The sequence below is a fragment of the Acromyrmex echinatior genome, chromosome 14, assembly GCF_024713525.1.
Source record: "Acromyrmex echinatior isolate Ae372 chromosome 14, ASM2471352v2, whole genome shotgun sequence".
Classification (NCBI taxonomy): Eukaryota; Metazoa; Arthropoda; class Insecta; order Hymenoptera; family Formicidae; genus Acromyrmex; species Acromyrmex echinatior.
This window is the reverse complement of record NC_141865.1, coordinates 9647914-9659934: the sequence shown is the minus strand read 5'-3', so window position 1 is coordinate 9659934 and position 12021 is coordinate 9647914. Positions and strand designations below refer to the sequence as shown.

At 33.2% G+C, this 12021-nt stretch overlaps 3 protein-coding genes across 3 annotated transcripts; 1 reads left to right on the top strand and 2 right to left on the bottom strand.

Moving 5' to 3' along the window:
* Positions 1-1289: 1289 nt before the first annotated feature.
* On the bottom strand, positions 1290-5385 carry MED17 (mediator complex subunit 17). The gene is made up of 8 exons (XM_011060896.2): positions 5052-5385; positions 4702-4884; positions 4211-4527; positions 3881-4093; positions 3543-3748; positions 2422-2994; positions 2136-2284; positions 1290-2051 (listed from the first exon to the last, which is right to left on the bottom strand). Exons 1-8 carry the CDS (start codon positions 5150-5152, stop codon positions 1841-1843), a joined length of 1953 nt encoding a protein of 650 aa, XP_011059198.1. The 5' UTR covers positions 5153-5385; the 3' UTR covers positions 1290-1840.
* Positions 5386-6126: 741 nt separating this feature from the next.
* On the top strand, positions 6127-7825 carry LOC105148875 (transmembrane protein 170B). The gene is made up of 4 exons (XM_011060894.2): positions 6127-6270; positions 6405-6666; positions 7240-7345; positions 7406-7825. The coding sequence occupies exons 2-4, from the start codon at positions 6567-6569 to the stop codon at positions 7599-7601; spliced, it is 402 nt and encodes a 133-aa protein (XP_011059196.1). The 5' UTR covers positions 6127-6270; positions 6405-6566; the 3' UTR covers positions 7602-7825.
* Positions 7826-8341: 516 nt separating this feature from the next.
* Positions 8342-12009, bottom strand: Ufl1 (UFM1 specific ligase 1). Its single transcript, XM_011060944.2, has 5 exons — positions 11782-12009; positions 10688-11265; positions 10223-10369; positions 8789-10147; positions 8342-8651 (listed from the first exon to the last, which is right to left on the bottom strand). Exons 1-5 carry the CDS (start codon positions 11859-11861, stop codon positions 8515-8517), a joined length of 2301 nt encoding a protein of 766 aa, XP_011059246.2. The 5' UTR covers positions 11862-12009; the 3' UTR covers positions 8342-8514.
* Positions 12010-12021: the final 12 nt, after the last annotated feature.

Sequence of the window (12021 nt, the reverse complement as noted above, 5' to 3'; positions counted from 1 at the left end):
CGTCCGGTGCGCTCGTACGTGTGTATATAAGTATGTGTTTACAATTTATAATTATTGTATCAAATGAGATGTATATTTGTGCATCAATGTGCGCCGTTAAATATGGATTCCTTGAATAGGTTTAACAAAGAAAAAAATGAAATTTAAGAAATTATCATTTTCTGTATGCAAAAAGAAAAGGGAATCTATCGACGATTACACTTAAGGTAATTACTGTGACGTATCTCTTGGCATTCAATTAATTTAATTTTCATTTATCACACATCTCGCAATCGTTTATTATCCAGATCATATTGCATTTCGTACGACATTGAAATGAAAACAATTTTTGTAAAATATTAGTTGTATAAATTATTGTTATCGCTGTTTAGATGTAAAATTCTATGTATATATATATATATATATATATATATATATATATACACCATCGTTCCATATAATATAATATACAATAATAACTCCAGTTATGCAATTAGTTCACTATAAAGATAAATTTATAATGAATTATTTGTAATTCTTTTCTTACAAATTTTTTAAATACGCTAAAGTTTCGAATTTATATGTTTCACGTATTTGAATTATTCATCATTTCACTAATATGTACGGTGACCATATTTTCTTAAAGAAGACAAAGGACAAATCTGAAAATTTCAGGGCTTTGTTCCTACATATTTTCAAACCCGTTTGTGACTCTTTTTATAGAAGAATCTATACATTAAAATTTTATTACACAGTATAGTCAAATTGAGATAGTGCGCAGTTTTCTGATAGTTTGAAACTGATTCGACTGTATTGGAACAAATCCTTGATTTGAAATAATAAAAAAATGACAACAGCTCTAATTTGAATAAATTTAATTTTAAAAAATTAAAGAAATATACTTAACAAAAACAAATCGTATTTATATGCGTAAAACTGTAAAAATTTTCTATAATATTAGACATTGGAACGCTAGTTAGAAAAGAATTTCCCGTAATGTCAAAATAAAAGACAGTAAAGGATAATATTGGAAAATAAAGATTGAATTTTGAAAGAACAAATCTAAAAGACAGTCATGTAAAATAAAGAATTGTCCTTTACAATAAAGGACGTATGGTCATCATACCAATAAGGTATGGTATATCTTCAATAATGGACATAATTCAAAAATTAAAATAATATATGCTAAATCACAATCAACTATAAATTTCAAAATAAGTAAAAATCTGTAATAATTACAAAAGATAAGGAATGATACGAAACTCCTTGTTTCCAGGTAAAATCCAAAAGCATATTATTAATAAATTGACTTGTATTTTTTTGGGAAATTGAATTATTTTAAAAAACAAAATTATCGGTTCTATTTTATAAAATTACATTCCAAGCATCTATCATGGAACAAGTCGAAATGGATTCCGATCGAAATTATTTCATATTTTCTAGAAAACGCAATAGAAATCTAGGAAATAATTAAATAATTCAAATCGGAATTCGTTTCGAATAATTCTATAATATATACTTCGGTATAGTCGAATTTTTATATATTTTTCTCAACGGGACAGAGGAGATTTCCTGTATTTTTTTAACTTAACCTTAAACTTAATTTTCTCTTTCGCATTATTTCACACTATTTATTACTTGATCACACGTACACGAAATAAAAATGCACCTTGCATATAATCAACTTGGAACAAAAAATTCATTTCATTTTTTTTTGTTACTCTAAATTGATTGTGCGGGCAATAACAAATTCATTCTACGCTGCTAAGCAAAGATTTAAGGTATATAGAAAAATATAGAGAATCTTTTCAGTCCCACAAACAAATAAATATACGAATGTTTGACAAGTAATTTGCAACACTTAAGAACTTGTTAAAGAAGCCATAAGTAGCTCCATTTTGTTGAGAAAATTCTTCCCTTCCATTTTGTCCCATCTAACTTCTTTAAAAGAACCTCCCAGATTCTCCCATTTTCTTTCTCGAACAAGTTGACCAGGAAAGAAATCCTTTCGGGGAGAATGTGCGATGGCGACTTGCACGCCCGTTTGCGGTTCACATCGCACAGCAATCATTCTACAAACATATTAAATAATATGTATGAATAATAGACAGGCACACATTCTTTCTTTTGTGTTATAAGTTTGAATAATAAAATACCTATCGCCAATTGGCGAAGCTAGGATACAACTACTTGCATTTCCCAAAGGCTCCACTGAACCTAGGCCGAGATGCGAGCTGTTTGCTAAGAACTGCCAGCCCATACACTTGGCTAGAGCCTGTACCGCGCTTATTTGATGCTGATAAATCTGCATATAAGAAACAAATATTGTGATACCATTTTACCGATATAATAAAAGAATGTTTTATATTTCGAATTTGACATTTTTTAATCACACGAGTTAAGGTTTTTTTTCCAAATGTTGATAAAAGAAAAACAACTGACCTGACAAAAAATTAGATCCCTCAGTTCCTGAGGCTCATAACTCATGTGCATGACTCTACCGTCGCGACACACACATTTCAGTGACTTTTCACCGACGTGAACGACCATCGATGTCCGACATACGCTGTCATATCCATGTGTTAGAATATTTATTTTTACGCAGGACTGCGTCGGCGAATTCAGCGCATTCCAATGTGAAACAATAAGCGGATCTTTCACTTCTTTCGCTATCGTGTCTAATACGTATTCTGTACGCAAACGCATGAAAAAATGTTGTGCTTGTTGGATAATTTGTTCTAAAAGCGTCTGACTCTTTGTCATTTCTAAAAGCTCGTATCTGTCGGCGGCGGTAGGGCCGGCTACGTATCTGCGTTTACTAGGCCCAAGAGGTCCCGAAGCAGGATGAGGAAATGGATGATTACTATTATTGTAATGTACTTCGCGTAACAGTTGATGCAGAGAGTGTTCTAATACATGATCGTGATCGGTTTTGTGTGGTGGTGGAGCTGTAGGTTTTTTGTCGTTGCCTGTGCTATGGCACAGGCCAATTATTAACTGAATTCCTGGAAGTACCTGGTGTAAACATCAAAGAAAAAAATTAATTTTTTTTTATTACAGGATAATCCAAATCACCCATTAAGAGCCGGTACTTACTCTGTTCATGAAAAATCGAATCAAAAAGTTCTCTATCATTTTGTAATTTTTGCAATTTTTTTTTTTAGTTACTTAATAAGCAAAATATCTAATCGATGCATAAGACAACTTTAAGATATATTTAAGAATTCTTTAAGGAATATCTTGGAGATATTTCATAAAGAACTTTGAAAGATATCTTAATGTCGTCTTATACATCGCGATTTTACCTCGCGCTTATTCCGCGAGAAATAAATATCTCGTTTTAGAAATTAATATCGTTAATTTGCGATTGTTGCGACTATTGCAAAATGGCAGAAGATTTTACGATTCAATTTTCCATAAACAGTATATGTACATGCCGACTCTTGCAGTAGTCTGAGTCATACCGTGAGTCACATATTATGGTGAGTATGTGTGTTTCAGTCTGAAGTAAAGAATAAAAACTATACAAGAAAACTCTTGATTTCCATTTGCAAGATACATACCGTGGCCATTATCTGATTTCCGACAACCATGTGAGGTATAGGCGCGCGTAAATGCACAGCCTCTCGCGCTAATTGACTAAACAGTTCCTTACAAAACAGAACATTCTGTGCAGCCTCCAACTTTTGTTGCCAATGCATATCAGTATTTGAATTATTTGCACTGCTATTAAGCAAGCTTATGTTTGCACTGCACAAATCTTCTTGATCTAAACAAACGTACATTTACTCATTTGTGTTTAATGTGTACATATCTTTCTTCACTCACTCATACATACATGCACGCACACACACACGCACGCACACACACAAATTGCTTTCTTTAATTTATTTATTATTACCTTTCTGGCATAATACTTCGATGTATGCAACACCTTGTAACTCGCTGGGTATGGTTACTCGCAAGGCGGATGCTTTTGAATTTGAGGGTCCATGAGATTGTCCTGACATGCTGCTACCAGTATTAGGAGAGGCTGGTGGGCTATTACTACTTTTTTCTTCTTCTTCAGCTTTGGTAACTTCAAACATACCTGTTTGTGTATACTTGGAGCCAGCTGGTAAATAACATAAATATAGTATGATTTATAATGAAGAGGAACATTAAAAACACAAACAATAAAATATAAAAGATACATAATGCATATTTCAAATAAAAATATAATAAAACAAACCAGTTCGATAACTGAGATCGCCAATGATAGAGTTTGATACTTTCTTTAAACGCCAATTTTGTCGTAATCTTAATAACTCGATATGAAAGTCAGGGGTAGATCTGGTTCTAGCTAATTCAGCCTGGCAATTTCGTAGCCTCTCAGTACCCATCATAAGCACTGATGCTGCACCTGCCAATGCCTTTTTTCTAGCATATACTTGTATCATAGGTTTTACATCTGCTGATTCATGAGTTGTTGGATCTAATACCATATAATTTCTTTCCTTTGCTATTGCAAGTACATCAGCCAATACACAAACTTCCGTCAAGGCATTTCTACAAAACCAATCAAATTCAATTTGTATTCTTTATTTGTATTTTTGTTTCTAATTATTAAAATTATTATTACAAGCTTAATACATTTATAATATATACATATATAAGTATGCGTATATGTATACATTACATAATCACAGCTTCTTAGCACACACATAAGAAATCATGACAAACCTTAATTTGTTTCTAACACTGTCCCACGGCCATAAAGAGGATTGAAACGAAGCAGGATCCTTTGTATCTTCTTCATTCTTCTCATTACCCTCCAATTGCTCCTTTTTTACCTCCTCACCGTTCGTTTTACTAAAGTCAATCTTTTGAGCAATTTTTGCCAAGTTCTCTGATAAAGTAAGAGGTCTGCAGCATAATTAATAATATAAACCGATATTAAATCTTATCCTCTTTGACAAAATTAAGGTTAATTATAAGATGTAAGATAAGATGTATTTAACATCAGACGATAATTCCATTAATCCAGCTTCTCAATATATTCTCTCTGTTGACAATAAAAGTTGTTTACGTACGCTTGGTAAATTTCTTGGCCATCGTAAGTAATTTCCTGTATTTGATTCTCAATCGGCGCCTCCACGGAAATGTTCACAGAGTACGCCATTATTGTTTTCATACCACTTCATACGTTCATACAGCCTAACTGGCCTTTCCAAACATATAAGGAAATAGGGAGCGTTTATATTGGCCGTAACGCATATGCCGTATGGCGTAATCTGTAGAAATTGATGAATCACCTTCGAATATTTTCTTCTTACCGCCGAATGAGAGAGGAATACTTGACTGTGATTAGTTAATTCTTATAGATTACGGCATACGGCATACAGTTACGGCCAATATAAAACGCTCCCTTTAATAAATCTCTGCCCTCTCCGTCTATAGATTGTTTATAGTGCAGAAGGCTACCAACTGTGAAATACGAAAAAAAATATGGGGCGATATTCATAATCCATTTTTACTTTAAAACTGTTTTAAATGTCTAATGCTCGTATTCATCAGTCAAACCTTGTACTCTTAAGGCTTCCTTAAATTTATCTTTAAATGCTCAGCAGCCAATAAAATAATTCGTAGAGTATCTAAAGATAAATTTAAGGAAGCTCTAAATATTGTATTGTATAAGGCCTGACTATGAATATGAATATTAAGATACTAATACAGTCCTCGGATTGATTCATGACATCTTAAGACTGTACATACTTAAAGCTGTTTTCCAGCTAGGATACAGAGACGTTACACTGTGTTCCACTGTGTAAAATAATTTCTGGAACGCAATTTAGTTTCATAATTAACACTAGAATGCATTGCAGTCTTCCATTCGGTTCTTATATTGGGTCATCTAAAAAGTATCCGCGGTTTTTTGTTACTAGATGGTGTTGATGACTCAATATATCCTTTACTATATAGTTTACATTGACTTTGTCAGGAAGCAGTAGTGCGCGACAGTATTTTGCGGTTACCTGGGAGTCGATTTATATTCTTGAAATGAGGTAAAAATTACAAAAGTGAACAACAAATTCACTAGAATATTCATAATTTTATTGGTCAATACCTAGTAACCTTTGTTCACTTTTGTAATTTTCATCTCCTTTCAAACCACTGGTTTTAGGCCGTCATATCTTCTCTCAGGTTTCTTTCTGTTGGTACTGAATTTACTTTCCTTGTTTGTGCAAGAAAAGATTCAATACCAACTCGTACGCCATAGTTGTCTCTGACTGATTTCCAGCTTTATTGACAGTAATGGCAGTTTCCCTATTGACGTTTGAATTTTATAGCTTTCTTGTAGTCTTTCTCTTTCGAAAATGAATGTTTATTTGATTATCGCCGCCACCGTTCTTTTCCTCTTATTATCGCAACTGAAATAATTCTAGCTGATAATTCTGGAGTAATATCTTAACGATGTTCCGATGTAACCTCTTCGCTAAGGCGAAGAACTGTCAAAAGAACTGATGCAGAAAAAAGCAAATAATTAATGAAGGATTCGTGAGGAGGGCGGATCGTACAAATTTATCACTTTCTTTCTCAATGAGCAAATGGATACACAAACAGATATCAATTTACCGCGACCGCAAATGACGTTGCGAAACATGAATTCTGGCAGTGTATTCTATATGCCTTTAACATCGTTTGCAGGTAAACAATCTCTCGAATATGTGTGCATGGTCTATGATTGTTCACAATCATATTTTATAAGCGACTTCGAACCAGACTTCTCTCTTGGTGCTTTCTAGCAAAAGACAAAATATAACGTGCATACACACACACACACAGTAATAATATTTCATTTGTATTTAACATTAAATAAGAAGGGTAATGTAAAGGAATAATTCACTATAGATGCTTTTCATTTAGTGACACAAATCGGCACAAACATCATCCTGTCTATTATTTAATGAATATATCGACAAACAGTGTTTATGTCGACTGTGTGTCTCTTAAACAGGAAACAGCAGTACAAAAGTAGTACAATACTTGTGTCATCAAGTAGAAAGCATCCTTAATTAGTACAATTAATTCAATTGATAGACTTATCTGTGACAAAATTCTAATTATATATAGGTCATAGTCCTTGATCTATCTTTTTATCTGTCAATGAAGAATTAATCACTCCATTTGTAACAAAAAAAATTCACCATAGTATGATATTAAAATCATCCTACTTAAATTCTTTTTTTGGCTCAATCCATCTCATTGTCTATTTTTCAGAGATGTGGTATCAAATATTTCTCTGGGCCCTATTTTCCTCAATATTTGTACATACGATTGCTGGCGCAATTTGTTTTGCTACTTTGCGACAGCACAAATACGGCAAGTATGTAAGTTATAATCTATCTGTGAAACAGTCAATTCACAATGTTACATATATCCACAGATTTTTCCCATTGCTTATCATAATAATGGGTGTACTATTGCCACTGACATCGGGTGTCGTCAGTTCAGCGGCAGTTGCCTTTGTGTATAGAGCATCTGGCTATCAAATGCCACCTTTATATGCATTGTTTTGGGGTATTGGACAGACTGTGGTACCAGTATGCGTCGGATTCACACGAATATTGGCGACTTTGTAACCTATTATTACAAACACTGCACTTGTGATGTATTTACGTGTACATAAGAGCAGCAGTCAAGCGTTTCTTTTAAATTATACGTATGTACATATATAGGTAAGTCCATCATTGGGCATCTGTAATTGTATTGATGCGTTTAGTAATAAGCTGATTGTAAAAAGTGGAAAAGATTATAATATTATCAAGAAAATGAGATATACTTTCTATTTGGTGACACACAATAATTGTTGTCTTTATTATTCATGAAATAGTAAGAAAAATAGAATAACGTTTGTGCCAACTTGTGTGTCAGTAAAAAATATGTTTTTAGGAAGATGCTTTTAGCGCTATTCGAGTCAGTTGATTCTTGTTTCATATCTAATAAATGTTAGTAGATATAGAGAATGCTTTCCATTCATGCTAATACAAATTGATAAGTGTCATCAAATGGAAAAAACACAGAATGACAAATAATCTTCCCGAACGCACTGTAAATAGAAGATATTCAAGTGGAAGATTACCCAATTGGGACGATTCATAATAAGAAACATATATTTATCGAATATCGCAGAAAGCATCTTAATTATTGTATGTATCTACATATATGTATGTATATATATGTATATATATATATATATACATATACATATTAGGTGTAGTAAAAAGAAATCCATTATTTTTCCAATAGATGGCTTTAGTAATCTGTATCACGCGTAGACGAGATACAGATTACTAAAGCCATCTATTAGAAAAATAATGGATTTCTTTTTACTGCACCTAATATATATATAAAGTCAGTCTGATTTTTTTTAATTGTTAACATATCCTTCCAGCTTTATTATAAATGTTACAATGTTAATCGGCATATAACAAATAATATGTTTCTAGACTATATTACATCATTTGTATTATACAGCCGTTTCTATAATCTCTCTCAAGACTTGTCCATTTTTATATGTTGCTTGAAATTGTTTGCAATATTTTTGATATCCACTAATCCTTCCTCCAAAGTCTTGAAGGCTTCCATTTTCGCGTTTTCATCAGAAGCACTTAGCAAATTGAGTACTAAATCTGAAAAGAAAAAAATGCTTTTTTAAGTTATTATTTTACACTTTATTATATATATATATATATATATGTGTGTGTATATATATATATATATATATAGAAGCTTTCGTTTAAGGATTATCTCGTCATAAATCGTATACCATGATATGTGGAAAGAGTCGACATTGTATTGGGTTCCAGTTGCTGTTGAAGGAAGGCGAGAACGGTTGTTACATGTCTGCCAGACATATGTAAGGCGTTTTGCGTAACAGCGGTGAAAAGCACACTTGTAACTAGGTGCAATGTCAATGCGGGATCTTGCGTAGCATTCAGTTCCTCCAACAGAGCTTCTCTGTGAGCATGTACCTGTGGTCGCTCTTTTTTTTTATCATACTTTTTTAAAACCAAACAACAAGCTGCCATCGCTCTGTCAACATTATTCAAAAAATCTTCCACTGAATCTCCCATTACGGTTTTATGGATAACTGTTAATGGCTCTTTAACATCCGCAGGTAATTCGAGCAGCAATCTTTGCCTTGTCTCTGTCGTGAGATTTTCCGCTACTTGCAGCATATTTTGTTGAGCAGCCAATTTGAATATACTTGTTACAAAATCAATGCCTAGAGATTTGAGCAAATATTTGGTCAGCGGAGCTTGATCCGCTTTGTCCAAATGTTTAATACCCTTGTCGAATATTCGAATGTTTGTTATTAGAATGTTCAGACGTTTGCTAATCTCGCTTAAATTAGTAGTCTTGTTGGATTGCGCTAATTGCTCTGCCAATGTTAACGCAAACTTGTTCAATTTTGGTTGCAAATAGCATGCTAATTCGTCTGCCATTTCTTCGATAACGGCTACGTTCTCATCTTTCATAACTTCCGTTTTCACTTCTTCTATGGTTATCACGGTGATCTCACCTCTTCCAACCGCTGTCTGTCTCGTCTCGTCTTGGTCAGAATCATTTTCCTGCATCTTTCCTTGAAGATATTTTTTCTTTGTAGACTTGGTCTTGGTTTCTCTGCCCTGACTACCGCCGCCTGCTTTACCAATAGTTGCCTTTTTCCTTCGTTCTTCCTTTTTATTTACTTTGCTTTCAAGGATTAAATCCGCAGATTTGGATTTTAATTTATTTTCAGCAATAGATTGGATCCATCTTCCGCTCGCTACCATGTCGCGAGTCTTTTGTTCCGCTACCGTTTCAAGGGATTTGGTTAAAGTTTGTAAAAATGCCTCAGAAACAATAACTGTCTTTGCAAATATATGCACATTGACCCTTATTTTCTTCGTAGCTAATTTGATGACAAGTTCGGCATCTTCGTCGCTAAATACAGATGGTAAAAGAGGATATAAGTCGATGAAGGATCCGGTCGCAATGACCTCTTCAATATTGGCGTCGACTTGATCCGTTACTACTGTTCCTACAGCCACTGACTTTAGAAAGACCATGTTCTCATTTGGAAAATGACGTTTTACAAAACCTGACGGGTCTGATATTCCGAGTCTCGTAAGGGCGTCATATTCTATAAGATAAGAATAGATTAAATCACGTAAGGCACAAAAATATCTTGGAAATTCCTGTAAATCGCATATTTTACCTAAATATCCATTTTGCTTGTAAAAATTTTCAACCCACTCGTTTTGACTCTTAGAGTATATAATAGGTATATAAATGCTATTTCCACTCTGTTTCCCAGTTACAACTCCTGGCACTTGTTTTACTTCTTGCAAACTGTCCAGAATTGCTGCAATACATATAGTACATATGTATGTGTGTATATATATATATATATATATATATATATATACACATATATTATATATATGTGTATATAAAGAAATGAATGTGGCACTAAGTAACAAGTCTGTAGATAAAAAGGTAAATTAAACTATTTTGTTTTGACAAATATAGCTATTATCAAGCTATATTTAAAAAATTCTTTGTGAAATCTAATAGTCTGATATTGTTGAATGGAATTTAATAATATAGAAAGAAAATAGTAACTCAAGTACGTAAACATTAAAAACTGATTACTCTTTCACATCACTATTTTTGTACTTACAGAAAAATATTCTTTCTGGTACACCACATTGCCCGAGTATTGCGGATAATGGCGTAGGCTTCGTGATGGCTGAAAGGGCGCCTTTAATTTTTGCCTTATTTCTAGCAATAAAGCTTTCGGTATAAAAAATTTTGGGATCTTGGGAGTCTTGTATAGCATGTATTATCTTTCCGAGTTCCTTTTCAACGACTGATAATAAAAAATCAGATGGTAGATTGTAAGTGAGTGTTAACTCTGCCACGTTAATACAGCCATGTTGTACAAGTTTATCGTTTATCTCTTCCGCAATTTTACTAATGTAACTCTTATCTATAAGCTGACCCAATATCACTTTCAGCCCTTTATTGTGTTTTTCAATCTCTGTTACTATTTTAGTTATTTGCGACAGATTAACATTAAGAATTTGCGCCAAGTCGACTAAACTAATTTTTCCACCATGAATATACAGCTCATCTTTGATCTCCTTCCCAAGATGCTGAGATGTAACATATTCTTTGCCATCATTGGTAAATATTATGTCCAGAAGCTTGTTTTCTACCAATGTTGTTATAATCTCTATACAATTTCGTTCAGAGAGTCTACAATATACATTTAATTATATCAGATTAGTGCAGAAGATGGAAAATAATGTTTCATTGACATAATAAAATTAATTTCATTTCTTTCCTAATGTCTTTTAATTTTAATGTCTACAGAGAGAAAAAAAGAAGTAAAATGAAACATGATGTAAAAAAAATTAATTCTCTCTCTCTCTCTCCTAAATCCATTAATAATTATAAAAATGATAAAAACAACTGTATCTTTAATAGATAAAATATAACGAAATTGATCTTGAAACTACATTTCTTTCATGATAATCTAACAGAAATCAATTTACATCAACATGTTACTATCAATACCATATGTTTAAACTTGTCTGAAGGGGCTCTTACAAACTACTGTAATGAAAAAATATTTAGTATACGAGTTAGATAGCAAGAATGTAATTCAAGTAAAATTTATTCGCAGATTTCAAGTACCACGTTATTCATAGTCACTTTATCAAGAAAAAAAGATTAGGTTAACTGGATTGCGGAGTAAAGAGCGTCACTCACTTTTGCAAGGTCGAACTGAGTTGTGCCTTCTGAAAATCAGCTGCTAATCGCTTGACTTCTTCCCAATCCACGTTAGACATTTTTCAATCGTTTCTCATGCCGCTTTAAATTAACTCACGTTGAAACCGTGGCGGAGAAACGATGCTTTCGTGCTGACACGCTCCGATGAAAAACGTAGCAGCTGTCAAATACCATATATTGTATTGCCACTATTGCTATTACCAGTATTGCCAGTATTGC